At 41.8% G+C, this 25,800-nt stretch overlaps 1 protein-coding gene across 1 annotated transcript in view; it reads left to right on the top strand.

Moving 5' to 3' along the window:
• Positions 1-25,800, top strand: part of KCNQ3 (potassium voltage-gated channel subfamily Q member 3) — a 249,542-nt gene that overhangs the window by 203,516 nt on the left and 20,226 nt on the right. The window contains exons 3-9 of the mRNA XM_039526124.1: positions 547-673; positions 4,804-4,976; positions 8,008-8,163; positions 12,532-12,642; positions 13,675-13,770; positions 15,382-15,476; positions 21,730-21,756. Of these exons, the coding sequence (XP_039382058.1) occupies positions 547-673; positions 4,804-4,976; positions 8,008-8,163; positions 12,532-12,642; positions 13,675-13,770; positions 15,382-15,476; positions 21,730-21,756 (785 nt within the window). The remainder of the gene's footprint in view (positions 1-546; positions 674-4,803; positions 4,977-8,007; positions 8,164-12,531; positions 12,643-13,674; positions 13,771-15,381; positions 15,477-21,729; positions 21,757-25,800) is intronic.

Raw genomic sequence — 25,800 nt, 5'->3', positions numbered from 1 at the left:
CAGTGGTGCAAGTTAGAGCAGCCCCCAAGTTCAGCTGCAGAGGTGGTGTAAAGCTGCCTTATGGGCTGGAGCATGTGAGGATTCAGCCCTTTGTTATGACACAGATAACGCAACGACACTATGTCTAAACCAAAACTCGGCTCCAAATTCACCCAAACACCAGATTCCAATTTCCCAGCTCATGTCTATCTGTATACATTTCAAAAAGCCCAGATTATTTGTACATATACTATAGGGACATTCAGGGTCAGATTTTCAAAAGGGCTAAGCCCCCATCTGGGGACCTAAATGAAGTGGACACATTTTCAGAAATGCTCAGCACCCAGCTACTCCCTTTGAAAACAATGGAGAATTCCCCCTCTTCCATCGCTGAGAGCAATGAGATGCCGCGTGCTGAGGTATTTTTTGAAAATCTGACTCTCTCTCTATATATAAAATCATAGACACATACGCGAACACACTGTTTGATCCAGCAAGCAATGCATGTCCAGAATTACTGCAAGCCTTGTTATGTGTCTAAGAATATAATTTGTGTTTTTGATACAGGAAACATTTGCCATTTTCATCTTTGGAGCAGAGTTTGCCTTAAGAATCTGGGCTGCTGGGTGTTGTTGTCGCTATAAAGGATGGAGGGGGAGGCTCAAATTTGCCAGGAAGCCTTTGTGTATGTTGGGTAAGCACAATCTCTTTGACTGTTCTCCATATGTCTATCCTTTTCTGTGCGTAGTCAGATGTGATTGATGTCTAAAACCCCATGAATGACAAATACAAAGGCCACGTATGCTAAGAGTTCTGCACTGTTTAGAAAGAATTATAAAGTACCTGAAAACCTGGATTCACTTGAGAACAGTGTTCCTGGTTTGACAGAATTGGATACTTACTGTAGAATCTGCTCAGATGTTCTGCAGAATCTCAACAACTTTAATTCACACACTGTTATAGTTTGAAAAATCACTGCAAAATGGCACATCTTTACTAAACATATCTGTTCCCTTCATATCTATGAGTTCTGTCTGCTTACTTTACTGACACAAACAAGCTTTTACTGCAGTGTGGTCTAATGAGCACTGAAGTAGGAGTCGAGACATCTATTCCCAACTCTGTTATATGATCTTGGGCCAGTCACTTCTCTCTCTGCCCATTTCCTCTGCCATGCCTTGTTGGTCTTGGCTGTTGAGAAATATAAGCTCTGCAGGGCAGGGACTGGCACTCATGTTTTTGTGCAGCACTTTGCACGATAGAGTCTCAGTTGTGGCCTTCAGGTGCTATTGTAATACAAATCAATAATAATACTCGTATTACTATTTAAGGGCCAGAATAGCTTTGGGTAAGCAAGCTGGGGTTTGTTTTGTCTCATGTATAATCATTAAAATTGTCATCTACATTGTAAGCACAGACTCTTTATTGATGTCAATGTAAGGAGCGAGAAGAGCTCCGTTGTATTTTTAAAATCCTGGATTAGAAAAATCATCTCTTGATTTGTAAATTACACAAACTTGTTATAGAATTATTGGGAGAGAACGAATAAGAAATCCACATGGTGCCATTTCAAAGACACTTGATTCTAAACACACTTGAAAGACGGAGTAGCTAAGAGCCCTGAGAATGTTTCTGACACAATTGTTACCTATTTCCACTTGGATAATTATGGGCTCATAAAGGTCCATACATTTAAAAAAAGCAATCAGCATTTCAGACCTCTTTAATTGATCAATAAATTGGCCTGTCTCACTCACAAAAATAAACAGCACTGGCCTTAAGAGGTTTACCTGGAAAGTCAGCCACATTTCCAAAAGCTAGGGGGCACCAGTAGAAAGAGGGGCTTCTTGTTCACTAACCACTATGTTTTGGTATTCCTGCTTTCACTATTTCCCACTTACGGAATATTTGTCCTCTGGTTTGTTTGTCCTTCTGATTTATTAGCCTGTATTTTGCAAGACGGACTCTCGTGTTATTTTCTGCCCCTTTCTCTTAACCAACTCAGAATGTGTCCCATATCAAATGTGAGACGTGTAGATTACCTGGGTCCCAGATTGTGGCCAGTGCCACAAGCTGTGTTTGACTCACAGGTGCCTGTTTAATTGATTAGGGAAAGAGTTCACTAGTGCGTTTCAGATCTTTGCAGGGGATTTTACAGCACAAACAAATGGAATTAAGCAGCAAATGATGGTGTGACACTGCACCCTACATTCATCATAGTGGTATGATTATGATATGATTATGACATAATTATGATGCATTTTACACAAGATGTGTCATGTGAGGTGTCATTGGAAAAGTTATGATTTGCTGAATGTAATTATTGTAGTTGTATGCATGTATCATTTTTGTACCTGGAGTTATGAATATTGACTATGTGTCTGTATTTCAAATGTGGTTACACCTGGGTGTCGAAGAAAAACTCAGCTTCGACACCCAGCAACGTCGGCTAAAGACTCCATTTCCGGGAGATAAAGCCGCATACTCTAATTGCTTCCAGGGAGACGATCAGATTGTCAGTAGCCCACACAGAAGGGAAAGGGGAGGGAAGATGGGTTCACACACTCCTAGACCCAGGCAGCTTCCTCGCTGGACTATGCCAAGCTGAGTCAGCCCACCGTGGGTCGGATCTCCTAAAGATCCACTAGTTACTGGGCTTGCGTTAGACTACTCCTGATCATTAGCAATCGCTTCACAGGGCAATCTGGGCGTCTTCCAGCAACAAACACTCACACAGGTATACACACACACACACACCAAGGCCTCTTATCCTCTTTTTAACCCTTTTTTAACCTTTTTATCTCTTTTTAAAAATTTTTCTTTTTATCTTTTTTTTTTTTTTTTTTTTTTTTTAACCAAGATGCATCGTTACCTGGTCCGGACCAATACTATGAGGCGGTATGACAACCCCTCTTGAGGCGGTAAAACAAAAACCCCTCAGCACCGGTGCATTCTAATGCATTTACCTATGCATTACCTCATGCATTACCTTATGCATGTACCTGTTGGCCAACTCAGCAGTTCCCAGTACTGCTATAAACTAACCTTATTGGGGCCTCTCCCCAATACCACTCTGCATTTGATCCTGCTGCACAGTCAATAAGTTCAGATGGCGTGAGCCCAGCAGAAACAGACTTCCCCCACAGACAGTCCTCCTCCGATACCCCAATAGAGATTTCAAAAGGTCTCTTACCTCTATTGTGGCGCCATGGGGTTCGAAGGGGAACGATCCGTAGCAGCCGTCTGTGTGTCCGTGGGCGTTGCCATCCCGGACGAGCCCCCAAATTGTCGAAGAAAAACTCAGTTCTCGCTTTTATGTTTGGGTGCAGCAAAAACTAATACTTTATTATAATACTCTAGTGAACACAAGAGGGAGAGAGTGTCAGGAACTGGGTTGCCCCTTGTCCTGGACGGATCTCTCTCAATTAGTAAACAATCATAATAATTTTTATACCTTCTTAACAGACAGTGGCTAGCAAACCTGGAGACAGTAAAAGTAAACATTTGCATTTGTTTATACATAAGCCTATTCGTTATCTTATTTGTCTGCAATACTAGAACAGAAAACAAGACTGCAATTCACAAGGTCGTAACGACTTTTCACACAATTCACTCTGCACCAGATACAGGGTAACATCTTAACCTCTGCTAATTAGCTAACATACATTAAGATCCCTTCAAACCTTTATTAATTAATTCTTGGCCTCCACATGGGTGACACCCACTAGGCAACATGATTCCAGTCTAGAGCGCTGACTGTGAGGGGCCTATTCAAGGTAATGGGCCACTAAGGGAAACTACAGACCTTGGATGAAGCTTAGCCCCCACCTGGTGAGTCTTCTTGAGAACGCTTCAGACAGCCTATGGATAATGGCTGCTATGACTCAGCAAGGCATGCAAGGGCATGTGACCAGACCACATGACACAACTCCATTTTGGTACCTGTATTTTTCCACAAACTGGGCTAGGACCTTAGCTTGGAACAAAGGGTTCCCAACTTCCCACCATATGGAGAAACTATATAAGATGGGGAGTGACATCATGATTTGTCTTCATTCTCCCACAACTCAAAGTTGATCTGGAAGAACCTCTGAAAGACAAAGGACTTGGAATGGGGGAGGGGAACCAAGGCTGCACAGAAAATGCAGCCTGTGCCTCAAGAATCTGCAAACCTGCTTGTATCTTCAGTCAGCATGAGATATTGTTGATTGAAATCCTGTCTCGTATATTAGGCTTAGTTGGCCTTCTTGTTTAATTTCCTAGGTAACCAGCTTTGATCTGTTTGTTATCACTTATAATCTCTTTAAATCTATCTGTCTGTAGTTAATAAACTTGTTTTAGGTTTTATCTTAACCAGTGTGTTTTAAGTGAAGTGGTTAGGAAAATCTCAGCTCAGCTAGCAAAGGCTTCGTGCATTTCTTTCCCATATCGAGGGGGAAGCAAACTAGATTAATGAGCTTGTGTTGTACAGATCCCTGTGCAGTGCAAGATGGTATAATTCTGGGTTTATACTCCAGCAGGGGTGCAAGGCTGGGAAGTGGGTAAATTGGCTGGTGCTCCATTGTTGATCTACCAGTGGCTTAGGCAAAGCACTCAGGTAATTCAGTTGGGTGTGTGGCACCACCTGCTATTATGTTGTGGGATAACAGTCCCTGGAGAGGCTGGCTGTGTATCATCAGCAGAGCAGCATGAGAAAGACCAACCCAGCTGAATTGTTAGGGGGCATAGCGGTTCCAACACCTCCCAGACTGTACCCCGGGGGTACAACCCATCACAGATGACTCCACTTTTTGATCTGGCTTTCTTCTCCTTTATGCTGTGCAGATATCTTTGTGTTGATTGCCTCTGTGCCGGTGGTAGCTGTTGGGAACCAGGGCAATGTTCTGGCGACGTCGCTCAGAAGTCTGCGCTTCCTTCAGATCCTGCGGATGCTCCGAATGGACAGGCGGGGAGGTACATGGAAGCTTTTGGGATCAGCTATTTGTGCACATAGCAAAGTAAGTGAGGAGTTCACAGGGTTAATCTGAGTTAAGGGGGGAAAAAAAAGCAGAGGCAGATCAGACACTTGAGGAGAGTGTTATATGTATTGTTTAGAGCAGCAGAGTAGTAGTCAAGACCCTTGAGTGCTATTCCGCAGACATGCTCTGTAACCCTAGCCAACTCTCTTACCCTCTTGGGGTCTTGTGAGATTAATCAGGGCCTGATCCTGCACCACTGAAGCCAATGGACATTTTGGGCTTGACTTCAATAGGAATTGGATTGTGCCCTTATTCGTAAAGCATGTCATGCTCTTCGGAAGAAAGCCCTATATAAAAGTGAAGTGTTAACACAGGCTTCTCTCTAGCTGGCGTCTATTAAGACTTGGATCTAATTTCCACTCAGTGCATCAGATTAAACTTCAGTCGTGATTGCTTGTGTGCATTGAGGGGCATCTGTGTCCATTTGTAGGGGGTTAGGGATTCCATTGTCACCATTTGGGAAGAAATTTAAGTTCACCAAATGGCCAAGTTGACTTACCCATCGCTGGAGTCCAGGTCCATTAGCTGATTTCTGATACTTGATGGAATTGACATCTGCATGTCAGTAATCACTGTCCCTTACACAGGCTTGTGTCTAAAAGGCATCATCTGGCCCTTAGAGTATTGTTCCTTGAGAAATATTATAAAGTGCAGTGCCTGGGTTCATCTATCTCCCTATCCCACTTACACTTATGTGAAATCAGTCAGAGAAGTTTGGTGTGGGAGGGTGGTCGGAAAAGACTTATCCCAAAATCAGAGCAGCAGTTCAATGCATAATGGTTTGATGCTGGTTAACAGAAGTCAAGTAAGTTTCCGTGAGAGTGGTTAATTTATTTTCACCCATAACCATGGGTCAGATAGTACAGGGATGGGTGCTAATATATTCTCCAGCTGCCTCTGAGTGTGTTCAGTTACAGAGTCAGACCCATTCTGGTCCATATCAGGTAGTCATGCTGCTCTTGCACCATTATTGTATAGGATTAGATGTTTAAGAGTTACCTGAGTGAAGAGCTCCAAGATGAGGGTCTATAGGTTGGCCTGTGAATTACCAACATTATGTATAACTTTGATTGGAAGGTCTCATCTATGTATGACGTTCTTGTAAGGAAATGTTTTAGAAGATCCCTTTATTGCCATGGACAGTGAAAGTGCTAGACCACACACAATAGTGATTCTTTGCTTCTCTCTGATGGCAGATCGGGATGCCTACCTCTCAACTGGGCTTCATTCCATAGCCACATTTACCTCCATCCTGCACAAAATCTGCTGCTAGTCTGTAGCAAATCATTTATTTCTGCCAGACATGCTGCCTCAGGAGACGGCGGTTTTGGGAAAAGGTCACTTATGCTAAAGACATTGCCACTATGTCTTTTTTATGCTTTTCAGGCCTCTAGTTTTCCAGCGGGCCTCCTCTGGTCTCTTTCCGAGATTGTGTCCTTCCACTTGGGCCTTGGCAGGCTGAGAAATATGTAGGGTTGCGAGGGTGTTTGCTAAAATGGGCACTAACGTTAAACAATCAAGTCTAAAAACACAGTTTATTAGTAAAGTCCCTCAGTGATTGCAAACCACAAATTTGCTACAGAGGTTGATTTACAGCAAGACACATTTGTAAAATTCTCAGCTACAACATCCCCCATGGGAGGGGGTATGACCCAGGACCGAAAAGGAAAATCATGCCACAGGGAACGCTGTCTGTAAAGTGCCCAGCACTCTGCTGGAGCTCTACAAATAATAATAATAACCTGAAAGAATATCTTCTTTGCACTTCTGATGAAACATGGTAACCAGGATGCAAGTTCTAATACATAAACTGTATCTGTATGGGAATCAGGGGTTCTGTTTCCACCTCTGTCAGTGTCTGATTCAGTGACCTTGGGAAAGTCAGAATTAGCTGATGTTCAGAAGTGCTGAGCACCCACAGCTCCTGTTGAGTTCTGCCTGTTTGTTTATTTGCATTGCAATAGCACTTAGGTGCCCTAACGTGTTGGGTGCTGTACTGAGATATAGTAAAAGACAGTCCTGGCTCCCCAAAAGCTTATGAATATGCTTGAAAATCACGCTACCTTCCCCTCCCCCCCCCACATAGATTTAGGTGCCTAAAGCTCTCTGTGCCTTCATTTACACATCTGTAACATTGGTAAAATCCCTCCTTGCAGTGGTGTTGCAAAACCAGGGCCAGGATAAAGCCTAGGCAATATACATCTGTTCTTAGGGCTCCCACTCAGCTCATTCTTACTCCATCAGAATCTCAATTTTCTCATTTAAACCCATAGTAGGTTTCTAGCCTGATGGTTGTGAAGAAAAGCTGGGAAGCGTGACCCGACTGTAACTGATGAAGTGACGGCTACATAAAGTCTGAAAACAATAGCTTTGAGTGGTTAAACTGCCCCAGGCATCTCAATGGCTTGTCATCTCCAAAATCCATTGCTGTGGGCCCTGCCAACACCACCCCAGCAGCAAACTGTGTGTGTGTTGTGGCAGGAGCAATGCAGTGCAATAGACCCAGTCCCTCCACCTAAGCAGTGTCACCCTGACTGCTGGAGTAAGCGTTGAAGGGCTCCCCAACTGCCACGCTGCCTCTCTGGGGTCACGACGAGGAGGCATGTGTGACGCTCCTGTGAGGGGAAGGGGGCCCCTTGGGACTTCTCCAACTTCTGTGGAAGGGAAGTGAGGGGTCCATTCCTAATGAGAGGCCAAGGCCGTGGTGCCAGGCCCCATGCCGTGCTGTGTCTTGGGCCTTAATCCAGCCTTGAGTCAAACTACAACTGCAAATTGCTTTTATTTCCTCAGCAGCAAGGTGCTGTGTAAGTATTAAGTATTGTCGCATCTCTGCAGTGTGGAACAGCGAGAGCTGCACTGTGCTGGACCCAGACTAATCCAGACAGAAGTGGCAGTTCTTGCTGTTTAACCCTGTGTATCTCTCCTCTTTTGTCAGTAGACGTCTGGCGCTGCCATTGCAGAAGCTGATGCTGTTTTCAGTCTCCTCATTTTCAGTCTGTTTCTTTTCCAGGAGCTCATCACTGCTTGGTACATTGGGTTCCTGACCCTTATCCTCTCCTCATTCCTTGTTTACCTGGTCGAGAAAGATGTGCCTGAAAAGGATGCCCATGGAGTCGAGATGAAAGAAGAGTTTGAAACCTATGCAGACGCACTGTGGTGGGGGCTGGTAAGTAGCTGTAGAAACTGTCTCTCATTTGTTGGTTTAAGGGAAATAAAGCTGCCTGGTTGAATTAGGGTGTGAGGGGAATGGAAGGGATTGGGGTAATATATTCAAAAACACCTAAATCCCATTCTGAAAAGTGATTTGGGTACTTAGGAGCCTAAGTCTGACTGAAAGTCAATAGGATGTAAGCTCCTATGTGCGAAGAAAGTCCTATTGACTTTCAATCACAGTTAGGCTCCTACGTACCTAACTCACTTTTGAAATTGAGACTTAGGTGCCTAAGTCACTGAAGTGCTTTTGAAAATTCAACTCTGGAATTTTGTTAGCTGGAGTTTAAGGGCCAGGTTGTCAAAAGCCTTCAGTACCCAGCAGCTTCTATTTATGCACCTACGTGAAGTGGCCAGATTTTCAAAACTCAGAACAGTGGGAGCTGCTGCTGTGCTTAGCGTTTTTTGAAAAGCTGGCCATTTAGATGCCTAAAGAGACGCTGAGGTTTTCTGGCAACCTGTCTATAACTGTGGGTGCTGAGCTCTCTTGGAAATTTTGCCCAGCATGTCTGGTGAAGAAATCCCTATAGGGGAGATTTTCAAAGTCACAAGTGGGAGTCGGGCGCCCAACTGCCATTGATTTTCCCTGGAATTTGGGCACGCAGCTGCCCACTGTGCTTCTGCAAATCTCCTCCTGAGATGCTAGTCTGAGCCCTAGAGAATCATCGTATATGAAGAGTCAGGCCCCCAAGTGCTGTCTGAGTTTGGATTAAATTGATATGTTGTGAGTTTCGGTGGAAGAGATGTTGGGCGGGGGGGGGGGGGATATTCCAAATGAGGGGGCAACCACAAGCTCATGGTGCAGTCTGAACCCTAGATAATCATGGTACAAAACCAGAACCATGGCCTTACCCCTTTGTTTGGGATGCCCTCCCACATCCCTGCCACAGAAATTCACTATCAATTTAATCCAAACTCGTACAGCACTCAGGGGACTGAGTCTTCTCTTGGTTACATCGGTGTCAATAAGTAGTGACTGTACTGAAGTCAGAGGATTCCCATTGGTGTCAATGAGAGGAAAATCAGAGCACTTGTGTATATTTCACATCCAGAAATGGTTTATTCTTCTCCTGAGCTTGAGTTCAAGTTGAATGTCTTACATGCAACCCATGTATTAGAGGTGTTGCCTCCTCCTGATCCCCAAGGGTTCTACAGTTCCTTATTCCTCTTTCTGGAGGTGGGTGACCCACTTTAGGACTAGTGGGTCCTGAGTTCTGTGTGTGCAGTGCCTCCAACTAGTAACTATGTTCAAAGCAAGAGAAAGACAAAGGAAAGTTGGGAAGAAGAACTAATAACTGGCAACATCAAAGTGTTTAACATCTATTTTGTTTCAGTCTTGACGTACTCTACACAATTAATATTAACAAGGGGGAAGGAACACAAGCCAAAATAGGGAAAGAACAGACTAGAGACTATTTAGAAAAGTTAGATGTATTCAAGTCGATGGGGCCTGATGAAATTCATTCTAAGGTACTTAAGGAACTAGCTTGGAACCATTAGCAGTTACTTTTGAGAACTCCTGGAGGACAGGACTCCAGAAGACTAGAGAAGGGCAAACATAGAACCTGTCTTTAAAAAGGGGAACAAAGAGGCCATGGGGAATTATTGAACCGTCAGCCTAAATTCAATATCTGGAAAGATACTGGAACAAATTATTAAACAATCAATTTGTAAGCACTTAGAGGATAATAGGACTATAAAGAATAGCCAGCAAGGATTTATCAAGAACCATACCAACCTAGTTTCTTTCTTTGACAGGGGATAAGGAGAAAGCTGTAGATGTAATTTATCTTGATTTTAGTCAGGCTTTTGACACAGTCCCACATAACATTCTCATAAACAAATTAGGGCAAATGTGGTCTAGATGAAATTACTATAAGGTGGGCTACATAACTGGTTGAAAGACTATATTCAAATAGTAGGTATCAATTGGTTTGCTGTCAAACCTGGGGGATGTATCTGCTGAGGTCCCGCAGGGGTCTGTCCTGGGTCCAGTACTATTCAATGTTTTCATTAATGGCTTCAGTAATGGAGCAGAGAGTATGGTTATAAAATTTACAGATGACACCAAGCTGGAGGGGTTGCAAGCACTTTGGAGGACAAGATTAAAATACAAAACAACCTTGACAAATTGGAGAACTGAATTCAACAAGATGAAATTCAGTTAAGATAAGTGCAAAGTACTTCACTTAGGAAGGAAAAATCAAATGCACAATTACAAAATGAAGAATAACTGTCTAGACAGTAGTACTGAGAAAAAGGATCGGGGGTTATAGGAGATTACAAATTGAGTATGAGTCAACAACGTGATGTATTGCAAAAAAAGGCTAATATCATTCTGGGGTGTATTAACAGGAGTGTCATATTTAAGACATGGGAGATAATTGTCCTGCTCTATTTGGCAGTGGTGAGGTCTCAGCTGGAGAACTGTGTCCAGTGTTGGGCACCACACTTTGGAAAAGATGTAGACAAAATGTTTAGTCTTGATGAAAGAAGACTGAGGGAATACCTGATAACACTCTTCAAATATATTAAGAGCTATTGTAAAGAGGACTGTGATCAATTGTTCTCCATGTCCACTGAAGGTAGGACAAGAAATAATGTGTTTAATCTGCAGCAAGGGAGATTTAGGTTAGATATTAGGAAGAATTTTCTAACTATAAGGGTAATTAAGCTCTAGAATAGGCTTCCAAGGGAGGTTGTGGAATCCCTGTCACTGGAGGTGTTTAAGAACAGGTTGGACAAACACATGTCAGGAATGATCTAGGTTTACTTGGTCCTGCCTCAGTCTTGATGCCTTCTTGAGGTCCCTTCCAACCCTACATTTCTATGATTCTGTGACTGGGTGAATAAACAAATAACAATCCTTATGACCTCGAGGATATTACAATTGATAACAACAGGGAATTAAGGACCAAATGATAAGAATAAATAACACTGTATTCCTGGAAAGGACCGTGATAAATTAAAAGAAGGGCAAGGGAATCAAGTAAATGAGACCTGGACCAACACCACAACAACGTACACTAAAAGCCCACAAATTAAGTCATTACAATGAGAAAGTCTCCCCACATGCCTTATCTGGGTGTTGGAGCTGTATCTCCATGCGAAGATTAAACTGGCAGTCAGTCCTCTCTGGTGAAGAGAACAAAACGAGGTGACTGGTAGGATTGTGCATATAGCTGATTTTTTAGTTTGCTGGCACTTCTGATATTTTAAGGTGTTTTTTAATGATTTTTTTTCAAAATTTTCAGTGAATCAAAGAGTCTAAAAAACACAATTTACTTCACACTGAACAAAATGTGTTGTTTGACATGAAACAAAATGTATCTTTTAAAAAAAAGCTTGACATCTAAAGGTTTTTTTTTTAATAAAATGGAAGGAAATTTCAAAATGAAACATTTTGAACTGAAAACACAATGTTTCTTTTCAAAACATTGAAATGAAACATTTCAATTTTTTGGATTTTTTTTTTTTTTTGTAAAACACAAACAAGTCAGAGAGACCAATGCAAATTTGTGAAATGTTTTGATTTTTCTAAATCTGCATTTTTCACCAAAAAAAAGTTTTGGCCAAAACTTGTGCCCAGCTGTCCAGTTCTCTGTGGCAGAGCACAACTCAGGAGCTACGGCCTCTCCTGCAGCTCTAACCTGACACCCTGCAGCCAGCTCGCTTTACCCACACAACCTCTGTGGGCTCAGCTCACTTGTTGTGAGGAGCCCATGGCTTGAGTCAGACACACACAATGTAAACGTAAGGAATTCAATCAGATCAAGGAAGCTGGGTGATGGGGGAAGAAGAAAAACACAAAGCAAAGGGACAACGATGCATAGGGAAACATTATTATCAGAGAACTATTTGTATTTAATAGAAAGAGTGTAAGGAGAGGACAGGTTGGCTTGTGGTGAATGCCCTGAATCAGAACTCAGCGGTCTCTATTCCTAGCTTTGCTACAGACTTCCTGCCTGACCTTGGGCAGGTTACTTAATCAGTGTACCATCTCAATTCTCCATTTGCAAAATGGGTATAATATATCATCTCTGTTTAGAGGTATTTTGAGGATAAATTCATTAACACGTATCAGACACGCAGGTACTATGACAATGAGTGCCATAAAAAACCTATATCTATGGCTTACATTTTCCAGATTGCTTGCAAAATCCACGCTTAGAAAAGTTTGTGTATTTTTCTACAATGTCCAGAGGTCAAAGCAAAAGTTTATAAACTGGTCATGCAGGTTTGAAGGTCAAGCTTAAAAGAAATCCTCCTTCTTGTCCATTTGTATTGTCTGTCTTATAAAATGGCCAACCTATTCTCCCCACAGATTACCCTAGCAACAATTGGCTACGGTGACAAGACCCCCAAAACTTGGGAGGGGCGGCTGATAGCAGCCACATTCTCTCTTATTGGAGTTTCATTTTTTGCTCTTCCTGCCGTAAGTACCGTCCTTCTTTTTGTTTTAACAAAACACTGAGATAATGATGTAGAAAGTAAAGGAATAGCCTCCCCTCTATGCAGATTCCACTGGAAATTCAACTGGGAGCCTGCAGTTCAATGACTCCCAAGCTGGAATCTTGAGCACATTGATGCAGGGTGTGGGAAAAGCAATCTCCTTTCTCCTTGTGGCTAAGATAAAATGGAGCCTAATCTGAATTATCCTGTGTGCTGTGCAGAACTTTAGAGCTAAGCCTATAAACAGGAGAATTATTCAGGTTTTGTCACAGACGTGAGACTTGGACCAAAGTTGCAAAAAGGGTGAAGGTAACGTTTTTAAAAAGTGACTTGAGCCCTTAACCTTATTGAAAAGCAATAGGGCTTGGATTTCAGTGTGACGTATGTGCCTAAATACCTTTAAAAATCCGGCCTTAGATTCCTAAAATTGCTTTTGAAAATGAGACTTGGTCACCAAGTTATTTTTGAAAATGTTACCTTTGATCTGAAAGCTTCTCACGTGAGGTTGGTCCAAGATTTGGGTGACCTGGGCCCAACCTGTGGTTTCAAGTGGAAACAATGAAAAACTTGGAGCTTGAGATTGGTTTCCTTTAGCTCAAAACTTAAAAAGAAATTCATGGGGGATGGGAGCCCAGGTGATCCAGTATCCAGCTTATGGTTCATATGCACCCCCTTCAGATCACAACCACAGAGTTTAGCTCAGTTCTGACTGAAAGAGTAGAGGAGGGAAACAGACTAGCTGCACATCTTGTCATTGGCAAGGCAGTAGAAGACCAAGAAGCTTTTTGAGGAGCTTGTAATGAAACCAGGTGAAGCGCGGGCCTAGGTAAGGGCAAGGTTTGCCAGAAAACTATGATGCCTAGAACTGTCAGAAAAGTGCACTGAACCCCATGTGAATTGCCCCCACTAATTCCCCACAGCTCTGATTATCTCATCCACATGTTTTAAGAGAACTTTCTCCTCAGATTTTCTGTTGTTCTTGTGTTTTCAATCAAATCGCCACCTCTGCTTTCAGGGCATCTTGGGTTCAGGGCTGGCTCTGAAAGTCCAGGAACAACATCGTCAGAAACATTTTGAGAAAAGAAGAAAGCCAGCGGCAGAACTTATACAGGTTTGGATTCTCTAGGTTTCCATCTTGAAATGATACTGTATAATAAGGACGCTATGTAATAGAGTTCACAGAATCCTGTCCCTCTTAGAGCAAAAATGGCTTTGCCACAAATTCGCATGTTCAAAGTGAAATTAGTCGTTCTGCTGAAATTTTCTAGGGAGCCTCCCCTCCAACATCCATTTCAATGGCATAGAGTCACCTAAAACAAGATGGCAAAACCTTTTGCACTACACATTGTGTGTGTGTGTGTGTGTGCACGCCACGGAGAGGAGGAATCATCTGTTTTGCAAGGCTCCAGTTTCCACATTTCCCTTGGGAGACTACCCCACATACGGAGAGATGCCACAGGCTTTTTGTTGTTGTAAAAACTCATCAATGTACATAATGTTGGTCAATAGTGACTGTTGGGTTACAACTTAACATATGTTTTCCTGTAAAAGAATCAAGAAGAAAAAGTAGTTTGCAAAAGCAAAAAGAAAGCCTGTCATATTTCCCTGGATTGCTGATTGTCTTAAGAGCTGGTTACAAGTCCACTTAATTTAATGCAAAGACTGCCACTGGCTCCACTGGATTTGGATCAGAGCCTTAGATTTTATTTTGTAAAATTAAATATAAAATTGGTAGCTTGAAGGTTGATCTGTTTGACAAAAATCCTAAATGCCCTGCAGGCCATGCCCTGAATCAAATGACATCAATGGCAAAACTTTTACAGTGAGACCAGGATTACTTTCTTTGAAATCAATGGGAACTGCAGGTATTTAGGACCTCTCAGGGTCAGACCCATTCTTTGGAGAAATAGGCAGAACAGCATAGTTTTGCAGTAAAATTGTTACCTAGCAAAGCACAGGACGCTGTGGGGACGTCTGGAGAGATTGACTCACTGACATTAAAGAATCACTGCGTAACAGACAGCTAGGGTAACCACAGTACGGCTGTCTATGTGCTAGTGGAAGTTTGATAGGAGTTATGTGCTAATGTCTAAAATCACTCAGCAAAACTTTCCACAGCAGTATATTAAACTGATTGCTGCCCGCTAACCATGGCTCTTTCAGATTCCCAGAAACATCAGACAGATCACATGTTCTACATTTTACTAAGCTAGATGGTCTTTTAGATTGATCGGACTTTAGAATAAAGCAAGAGAAGTAAAATGTAACCTCTTCTGGGTATCTGAAAGCAATGGACAGTGCACAGTATTCTGTCACATACGCCCCTGGGAACAGTTTTTGAGGACTACTGTCCTAGAGCATCTTTTTCTTATTATAAGTCTTACATGAACTATGGCACCATCTAATGGCAACTTTCAATATTGCTGTATAATAATTCAGTGCGGCTCACTGAATATGTATCAGAGGGGTAGCCGTGTTAGTCTGGATCTGTAAAAAGCGGCAAAGAGTCCTGTGGCATCTTATAGACTAACAGAAGTATTGGAGCATAAGCTTTCGTGGGTGAACACCCACTTCATCAGATGCATGTGGTGGGAAAATGCGTTGAATATGTGCATTGTTATCTTCTTTTGAATTAAGAGGAGTATTAACTGGCTGCATTCACTTAGAAGCACAGATAAACATTTCCCCTAATGCTACTAATGTCCCTTCATATGTTATCCAGGCTGCCTGGAGGTATTATGCTACTAACCCCAACAGGATGGATCTCGTCGCCACCTGGAGGTTTTATGAATCAATTGTATCGTTTCCATATTTCAGGCAAGTGTGCTGCCCCCTCCGATCAGTAACGCCCTATACAGCAGAACTCAGATAGGACGTGGGATGTGGAATTTATGTGGATAAACAAGGTTTTGGATAATTGAGCATTCTCAGTGTTACTGATGTAAATCAGGGGAACATCACCAGTTTCAGTTTAGAGGGAGGTTTCAGGCATAAGGGGTTCTGCTGCATAAGCCAATATATCTCTTCCGAACAGTTTCTGTTTTGATATTTTATTGTTCACCACCTTCCTTTACTATTATTTATTGAAAATCCATTTAGTGTATGTGGACTCCATAGAAGCAGGGAAACTAATTATAAAATCTCTGAGTTTTTGAAAAGTGGGGACCATGTATTGGAAAAACATTTGTATGTTGCTTCTCTTTGTGTTTTGATTTACAGTCCATTCTCATAGACTTCCTTAAGGACTGGGCTTCACAGCCCCCCTAACTTAGTTCAAATTCTATTAATAGGATTGCGCAAATGGGCCCTTACAGAAGAGGATTTAAAATAATTAGAATAAAAACCATCACAAAACCCCATTCCTTATCACTTGAAATGTAAAGTATGGCCTTAGATATGGAGGTAATACATAGCTGTATGAAAAGCAAGTGTAAAAATGGCAACTTATGTAATATAAAATACATTCAGCATATCACTATAGAGCAATACAATAATACACGTTAGCTGATGTAATATTCTGGCCAGTATGGAACAGTGGTATGTGCGTGTACAGGCATGCACACACATACACATTCATATAATACACACAAATACAAATACTCACGTGCACACACTCATGGTAATCTGCGTCCCGTCTCTCGACAGGATTGACAAAAGTATTTTTTCTTATTAACCTTGTAGAGCAAATACAGTTATGGGAGAGTGAGTTGGATTCTGTTGTACTTCAATTATCATTTACAAAATTGGAAGCTGTGCTCTGATTTCTACATATTTTGTTTCTAATGATGGGGTAAGAGGAGGGAAGAACTCAGCTTGTTTTTCAGATTCAGGTTCTGTTTGACAAGTTCATAGAATCACAGAAGATTAGGGTTGGAAGAAACCTCAGGAGGTCATCTAGCCCAACCCCCTGCTCAAAGCAGGACCAACACCAACTAAATCATCCCAGCCAGGGCTTTGTCAAGACAGGCCTTAAAAACCTCTAAGGATGGAGATTCCACCACCTCCCTAGGTAACCCCTTCCAGTGCTTCACCACCCTCCTAGTGAAATAGTGTTTCCTAATATCCAACCTAAACCTCCCACACTGCAACTTGAGACCATTACTCTTCGTTCTGTCATCTGCCACCACTGAGAACAGCTGGGCTCTATCCTCTCTGGAACCCCCCTTCAGGAAGTTGAAGGATGCTATCAAATCCTCCCTCACTCTTCTCTTCTGCAAACTAAACAAGCCCGGTTCCCTCAGCCTCTGCTCGTAAGTCATGTCATGTGCCCCAGTCCACTGATCATTTTTGTTGCCCTCCACTGGACTCTCTCCAATTTGTCCACATCCTTTCTATAGTGGGGGGCCCAAAACTGGATGCAATACTCCAGATTTGGCCTCACGAGTGCTGAATAGAGGGGAATAATCACTTCCCTCAATCTGCTGGAAATGCTCCTAGTAATGCAGCCCACTATGCCATTAGCCTTCTTGGCAACAAGCGCACACTGCTGACTCATATCCCACTTCTCATCCACTGTAATCCCCAGGTCCTTTTCTGCAGAACTGCTGCTTAGCCAGTCGGTATCCAGCCTGTAGCCGTGCATGGGATTCTTCTGTCCTTGTTGAACTTCATCAGATTTTTTTTGACCCAATCCTCCAATTTCTCTAGGTCATTCTGGATCTAGTCTAAATCATGATTTAAATCATTAGTCAGGAAGACTCAATTAAATCATGGATTTTAACATAAAAGTGCATTCTTGTTGGTTGTTATAACCTTAATACATATTCTTCACAACTCAGAGATAGATGTAGGTTTCATTTTTAGAAGGTACATACTATACATTTTGAAAACTTTTCAGATTAGTTTTACAACTATATCAGAAAATGAATGATTGTTTGGTTATTTCATTTACCAAAGGTAATTGAAGCAGATATTTATGAATTCATTGGGAGGTGAACGATCTCCAATTCAACAGGCTAATCATTAATATTTGGAGGATTTTCTTGCCATGCTGTATTAGGAGGAGAACATCACCAGAACATCACCAGACAGGCATTGACATTGTTTTATTTAACTAAAACAACAATGTTATGTATTCTTCAACAGCAAACATATAATATTTTAACAAAACAAGCATATGAATTTTTTTAATTTAGTTAAACATTCAAGGTTTTTAAAATCAGGTCTGTTTTTATTAAAATCGTTTTTAACTAAAATAGTTAAATGAAATATTTAAAACAAACAAAAATTAAATCAACTATGTCAGCCAGGTCAACACGAGAAACTTAAAATATTGGCTTCTGCAGCTAACTCACTTTCTGCAGTCATCTTCACCTTCATTTTCCTGTTTGTTCGTAATCTGGAAATGAAAAACAAGCTTTGCTGCTTTTTCAGGTCCCAAACAATTTCTCAATTTGGAATGAATTAGTCCAAAGGAAGAAAATATTCTTTTTACACCGGCAGAAGAAGCTACTCTGTTAAAAGTGAGATTATCACTTCAACAGTCTCTGAATAAAGATAATAATAATAATAGGAGATATACCTATCTCCTAGAACTGGAAGGGACCAAAGGTCATCAAGTCCAGCCCCTGCCTTCACTAGCAGGACCAAGTACTGATTTTTGCCCCAGATCTCTAAGTGGCCCCCTCAAAGATTGAATTCACAACTCTGGGTTTAGCAAGCTAACGCTCAAACCACTGAGCTATCTCTGAAGCAGGGAAATAACTGTTTTATTGCTGACACTGTTGAAATTTGGAAGGAACCGAGTGAGAGCTTAAAAAGAGAAATATGCAATGACAGAGTTAAATTACAAGCATTAAAAAATGAATGGGACAAGCACTATCTCCAGCTCATTTTCTTGCAAATATTCTAAATACTTGGTACCAGAGTCAAACCTTAACTGCTGAAGAAGAGGAGTTGGCTATGACATGGACTTCCAGCAATCATCCCTTCATAATGCCAACTATAATAAACTTCAGAGCTAAGGGTGAACCATTCAGCAAATATGCTTGCTGATGATGTTTTAAAGAAAGTCACACCAGTGAACTGGTGGAAGTCACTTAAGCACTTGGATTCAGAGACTGTTGAAGTGATAATCTCACTTTTAACAGCAGTAGCTTCTTCTGCCAGTGTAGAATTATTTTTCAACTTGGAATGAATTAGTCCAAAGGAAGAAAATAACTCTGAAACTATAGAAAATGATGGTGATCTTGAAGGTGGATAGTCTTCAGAATCCTGTATGTTGATGATGGATTCCCCTAAGCAAACTAAGTCAGTGCAGTTATTTAATTATTATTGTCATACTGCTCATTTAGTATTACTCATTGCATTCACTGATGCACAGTACTACTTTAAAGATGAAATTGTAAAAGGAAGATCTGCCTGTGTCAGCTATTTATTTTTTATCACAACTGCATATAAAATGATAGTACCATAGAGTAACAACTATATTTTTTGCTCAAACATGAGAATTCAAGAATAGTCCAGAAAAAAGACAGGCAGTCCTTAAGAAACAAGTATGAAATAAAAAAGTTTACCAACCTGAAGATCCTGCATGTTCAGACATGTTCCTTTCATCGTCTTCAATGCAGCTTCCTCCTGAGAAGGAACACTTCTCATGCTGTTGTTTCATTCAGGAAACCAGGCCTTGAATTTCTTTGTTGCACTGTTGCATTTTGCACGCATGCCTGTCTTACTCAGTGGTGGAGGAACTTCATTAAAATATTCCCAAACTGGGTCTCTTTAACAGCCTGCTGCCATTATAGGTTTTCCCTTCTAGTCAGAGAATGCTATGGTAGATCTCAAATCAATGAACTCAGAAAGACACCAAGACTTCCGGAATATCCTGCTCAGTTTCACTTTTGTTTCAGTTACCTCCCTCCCTTCTCACATTTATTTCCAGACTTCACCTTGTCCAGATCTATTCGTCCCCCAACAATCTTCTATTCATTGAACTTTTTGAAACTTTGCACTTTTAAAGAGAAATAAGGGATTGACTCTGTGTACACAAATTTGCAGGGGGACAATAGGGTTGAGGTCTGTTATTTCTGACCTCTATATATTATTTATTATTTAAAAACATTTTTGCTGTTAACAAGCATGTTACCTCTGGAGACACAAATTCACAGTTTGAGAACTGCAAAATTAAGCATCTCTGATTGTATCTTCTAGACTGAGCACTGAGTCCCATTGGGTAGATAGAAAGAGCAACCTAAATAATCTATACAGAAGCCCCTGGAGCCCCATAAGATTGGGTCCCTAATTCATGAACTATTGGAACTCAGTTACAAAACTTTCCTTAAATATTACATGAATATATTGTCTCGTACTATAGAATTAGAATTTATAATCCCTAGTCCATGATGAGATATCTTTGAGCTATAATGTACCTGAATTAAAACTATCTTTAGATAGGTTTTTTCCCTCAAAAAACATTTTATCAAAGAAATCCAATTTAAATTGAAAAAATCCAATTTAAATATAAGAAATATGATTTTTTTTAAATTATTGATTGTTATCCACCCTGCTTTTAGAAAGGGCTTTGTGGAATCGCACAGCTGGGAGACAAGCTGGGAAAAATCTACCTGATGAACAGGCCTTTGATCTTTCTTTCTTTTCTTTCTTTCTGTTGGCTTGTCTACACAAAAGAATAGTTTGTGGTGAGTGGGGGTGTGAATCTGCCTCACAGAATCTGCAGACTAATTGTCTATGTGGATGCACATTAGCAGTCTGTTAGTTAACTTTGATCTAGTCCTCTTTGAAATGGGAGAATGAGCAGAAATTGGCTTTTAACAAAGGGGAAAACTAAGAGTCTATTATGGAGTCAATTTCTTTTGTAGTATTCTGGATTTTCCCTAGCATGACATCTCAGGAGCAGCTTTGTGTGCCTCCATTTTAAATCCTGAGGGCACTTGTAATCTGGATTTTACAGGAGACCTTGGGAATAGTTGACTGACATGCACAGAACCGACAGTATTCTTTTATAGTTAAGGTTTTTGTTAATGCTGAGGATTCTTTCCCCTCCCTCTTGAACTGTATTGACTAGAGTATTCTGACATCACAATGATGGGTGTGGTATCAGAACCCAGGTAGACCAGAATAATTAACTGAACTAATGTTGGCCTTTTGTAAGTGGAGCTATTTAATTGTCTAATGAATCCAGGGGGAAGGGCTAAGTGATTTTTATAATTGTATCCCTTGGCAGCCATTAGCTGAGGATAGGATATTGTAGTGGAGAGAGTTCATGAGAAACACTTTTTTTTTTTTTTGAGAAGTGGGGGTCATATTTTTTCTTGATTGTTTTGTTTTCAAATCTGTTCTCTGAGTTTAGGTGCCAAAAACCAGAAACACCCCAAATTAATGTAAACCTTTGCAGGCTTTTGCAGACCTGAGTATGAGCCTTTCTCTTCCTCACTTTCCCTGCCTGTACATGGGGATAATAATCCTTCCTCACATTGAGCTCTATAGATTAAAAGTGCCATTACAATTACTCTCTACTATCTATCCCTCCTAATGCAGCATTGTGCCTACGGTGGATACACTTAGAGTTTGTTCCAGTTATGGGGTTATCATTGATTTAGGACTCCGTTAATTTTTCTACTCTTCTCATTTGTCTCCCTACTACTCCAGTCTCTCTTTCCACACTGTCCATTGAAAAAATTCAACCATTTCCAAAGAGGTCCTTGAGCTCAGTGTTTTGTTCAAAATGTTAATTCTCAGCTCCCTTGGTGTAGCAGGTGACCATTGGGAGTTTTGACTCAGTGGTGTGATGTCAAGCTTGCCTGTCAAGCTTGCCCATCCATATTCACTTTATAATTGAAGTGAAATGTGGAACTTAACTATTCACTGAAGTCTGGGTCCTCAACATAAGGGTCATAAACAGGTTTGCCTGGGATTATACCCACCTTCTTTTCTTTATGGCTAGTTAGGAGGGGAATGCCAGAGCTTTTTCCATTGTAACACGGGGTTGCAGTATAGAAAAGATGAGAACCACTGCTCTACAGCAATGCCAGAAAGAAAACTTCTGAATTTAACACACACTTCTTCTCTCTTTGCTTTTTCCTGTTGCTTTCGCTCCTCTTTTCCCCAAAAGAAAAGAGCAATTGGATGGTACTGCCAGGTATGTAACTGTCATGATTATATCCTTGCTTTAATATCATTGTTGAAGAATTCCTCATGGTTAATGTTTTGTTTGTAGGCTCACATGCCACTAACAAAAAATGCTATTAACACAGTAAATATTAATTTAAAACAATTAAACAATGTATTTCTGAGTGCTTCCTTTATTCTGTCCTTTAATAATGGATCAAAGATATGATGTGTACAAAATGTACGGTACTGTGGAATTTTGTAACTAACATAACTAGTTGTTTACATCTAGGGATTGTCCTAAATAGACTTGTGTTAGACTATGCGGTAGAACCGTGGCTTAGCATTCAGGTTGTTATTGGGAGAATTTGGGTCGTCTAACTAACATTATTGGTTAATAACATTGCAATATCTTGATACGAGAAATCATGATTGTTGTAATTCACTTCGTTCACAAGCTCCTTGAGAACAGGTGTAATGAAATCCTAAGATGGACGAACAGTATTACTAAAGTCCCTTGGCAGTTCTTAAAAAAAACAAAAAAAACCTCTCTTATTTAGGGTTTGATGTAAAGTCCATTGGCATTCCCAATGGTAGACTCCCATTGACTTCGGTGGGCTTTGGAGCAGATCCCTACTGAAAAGAAGTAAGGTTTCTTCAATGTGTAGGGATGTGATATGAGTCAGACTGCAGCTCCTTAAACACACTAGGAAACCACATATTCAACAGGAATAAACATTTCAAAAGCAATTAAGTCACTCAGATTCTTAGTGAAACTCAGTAGGACTTTGGCTCCTAGGTCACTTTGGTGCTTTTGAAAATATTACCCCAGGATCCTTTGTTTCCCTAGGCTGTGGTTTCTTTTGAAACAATAGCCTTCTTCAACAGAATGGTTACTGAGCTTGCAATCATTACTGCCAGCCAGCACAGGGAAAGGAGCATTGAACCACTCCAGAAAAATAGGCAGGTGTGTGCAGTTCCCATTAACCTCAGTAGACTTTGGATCGGGCCCCATGATGCTGTCAGTAGGACAGCTTCTGTCTGACTGCTAATTGTTCTATTACAATTAACACAATTACAAATGCTAAGTGACTTGCTCTTCTTTTTAATTATGTAACCCTTCTGCCCCTCTGAGTTGGCAGTAACAAGGGCCGGGTTCAATATCTAGGGGTTCGGTTTCAATAACGCAATGCAAAACCAGCTCGAGCCCCCACCCAGTGACCTGGGACAATTACATACCACCACCCCTGGGCACCTCTAGGAGGCAATACTTACCCTCTCGCAAGCACAGAGTCTGAGTGTAGCAAAATCCTTTTAATAAAGGAGGGAAACAATGCAGCATCATGTTGTGGAAACACCACAAACAGGATTCATAACACAAACCATGAGCAAAAGACCCACCCCCAGGTAAGTTTGGCAGTATCCTTTTTCTGCTTGCATCCGAAGAAGTGGGTATTCACCCACGAAAGCTCATGCTGCAAAACGTCTGTTAGTCTATAAGGTGCCACAGGATTCTTTGCTGCTTCTACAGAGAACTAACAGACTAACTACCCTCACCTCAGGGTCTTACGTCCAGCAACCCAAAAGATCACCCAAAGTCCAACAACCCAAAAGTCTCTGTCCCTGGTCAGTGCAGCCCCAGAGTTCAAAAGTTTATCTGCAGAGTTTTACCCCCCAGCCGGGGGGGGGTGGTGCACAGCAGTGTTAAAGGGCACCTTACGTGGTTCAAGGCCGACTGCCCCACCTCTCAATGGGGTTCTGCTGCAGCCTTCACCACGAGCTGCTCCACCAGCCACTCCACTCCACCAGCTGTCCCACAAGCTGCTCCACTCCACTAGCCACTCAGCAACATAGATTCAGGGCCCCCCCACAGCACTCAGTGATTTCAGCTCTTAGTGATTTTAGCTCTTTAGTGAGTTCAGCTTGCAGTAGGGGAGCCTCAGTGCTGGTGCACCATTGGCCCAACATGAATTCAGCTCAGCAGCCTGTAACTAGACTCCTAATAGAATTAAAATTAGCTCTGATATTCCACAGTAGAGAGAGGAAGAGGTGCAATTGGCATTTCAGGCTCTCAAAAGGGACCCATACCATCAGCTGCAAATACCTGCCCCCAACCTCTCTCTCTCTCTCTCTCTCTCTCAATTCATCAGGTTTTGGAACCCATGTCCCTTGTCTAGCGAGTGCTACTTAGTTGATGGCAAGTCCCTCTGGCCTAAAACAGTTCCATTGTCCCTGATTCACATAATCAGGGTAACAACACTTTATTCTTCCTGCCCCAATAATAGAGAAACCGGGGATCCCACAGCAGCCAAAGTGACCATTTGGGCTGCTGTGAGTTCATGCTAGGCGGGGTGGGTGTGCCTATGCCAACAAGATCAGCCCTTGAAGTTCTTTTCCACAACTCGCCACAATTCACCACCAGATGTCAGGGTAGAGCTCATCCTGATTCTGCTTACAATTAGATTTAATAAAGGATATTATAATTTATATTACACTGCTGTCTTCCTTTCACATTTCATAGAAACAAATGATGAAGACATGCTTTCTGAGTACATGGAGTGGCACAAAAAGTGTTTGTGTCTCCAGTAGCTGGCAGCCATGAAGTTCTTAGTGAGAAAGTTGTAGCAGCAAAGTGTATTGTTTGAGTTTTGGAGTGCAGGGGGAGTACGAGGAGTTGAGCTGTGCCTGTCAAAGAGGAGCTAGGAATAAATAACTAGTATATAGACTAAAACTGAGGCAAGGTTGGGTGATGAACAATAGTTTTTTAAATCTCCATTCTCTGCCCACTGAACTCAGCAGCAAAGCTCCATATGATTTCAATGAGAGTAGATATAATACATATATGTGTGTCCGCGTGCACACACACACACTCTGATATAAATTCAGTATTGTTGTTCTCTCATTTCCATGAACAAATAGAATATTAGTCAGGTGCAGCAGTGGTTTAAGACAAGACTCTTGCAATCTGGTCCCAGTGGTGCGATAGACTCACAGCTGTATGTGACTATTTAGGGTGGACTGTTTGGGGAAGAGAGGAAAGGGCCACCGGGGAGGCTGTAGAGGGAAGAGGAATGTATCCACTAGTGAGGCTGCATGAAAGTGTCTGTGAGAGGGGAAGGCTGATACAATTTTTGTGGCACCCCAAAGTTTTACTGGATCTCACCTTCCATGTAGGGTAAAACCATGCAGTTACGTGATGTGGCTGAATGAAAAGCAGGCCTGGTTGTCCATGGTCCCTGGTGCTGGCACAGGATAGGATGGTTGATGCTGACAGGAAAGATGGGACTCTGGTACGAGTGCTGGGTATGCCTTCCTGGTAGATTCAGCTCTGCCATGCATGTTGCTGCTGCTCTGTGAAAAACAGTTCCTCTCCCTTAGATGGTACATAATCTACAAGGCAGCATTTAGCCCATTCTCTTAATTCATCTCTAGTCAGGATTTACCAGGTTATGGCTTCGTGCCAGAAGTCTTGTTCACCTGCCTTTCATTCCTCTAGCACCTTAAATACTGGGTTGCTAGTTACTATGAGTATCACATAGAAATTTTGCTGTAGAAAGTTGAATTCACTTCTCCCCCTTTGTCTGATATAGCCTAGTTCTCTTCTTCTCCAGGGTGCTTTGCAAGGCCTGTCTGTTGACTCAGGCTTTTCCTGAGGGTTTAGCTCCATTGGGAAGGTGTTCTGAGTGTAAGCAGGGGAATGGTCCCGCTATTGTGGGGAACTTTCCTGGCTTATACACTATCATGGTGAAATGGACCGAGTGAAAGGATCTGAGTCCTCGCTCCCACTTCCTTTACCCAGAGGCCTGCCTGACCCCTCAAGGGCTCCCATGTCACTCTCCTGTGTGGCAGAGTCCTCGTAACCCCAACAAGGCTGGGCCCAGGATTCCTGGGGGACTCGACCCCCAACCTTGTCGTGGTCACTTAGGGAAGGGGCTAGAGTGTCCCCACTCCGGGGTGCTCTCTCTGCACTGGATGCTTCCCTGACCCACTGATCATTACATACAGTTCAAGGCAAATACAATTTATTAAACAGCAACCAATTTAAAAAAATAAGGAAAAAATTAAAGGAAAACAC

This window comes from Mauremys reevesii, linkage group 2, assembly GCF_016161935.1.
Source record: "Mauremys reevesii isolate NIE-2019 linkage group 2, ASM1616193v1, whole genome shotgun sequence".
Lineage (NCBI taxonomy): Eukaryota > Metazoa > Chordata > Testudines > Geoemydidae > Mauremys > Mauremys reevesii.
Note: the sequence above shows the minus strand (reverse complement) of the source record. Positions and strands in the feature narration are given on the sequence as shown.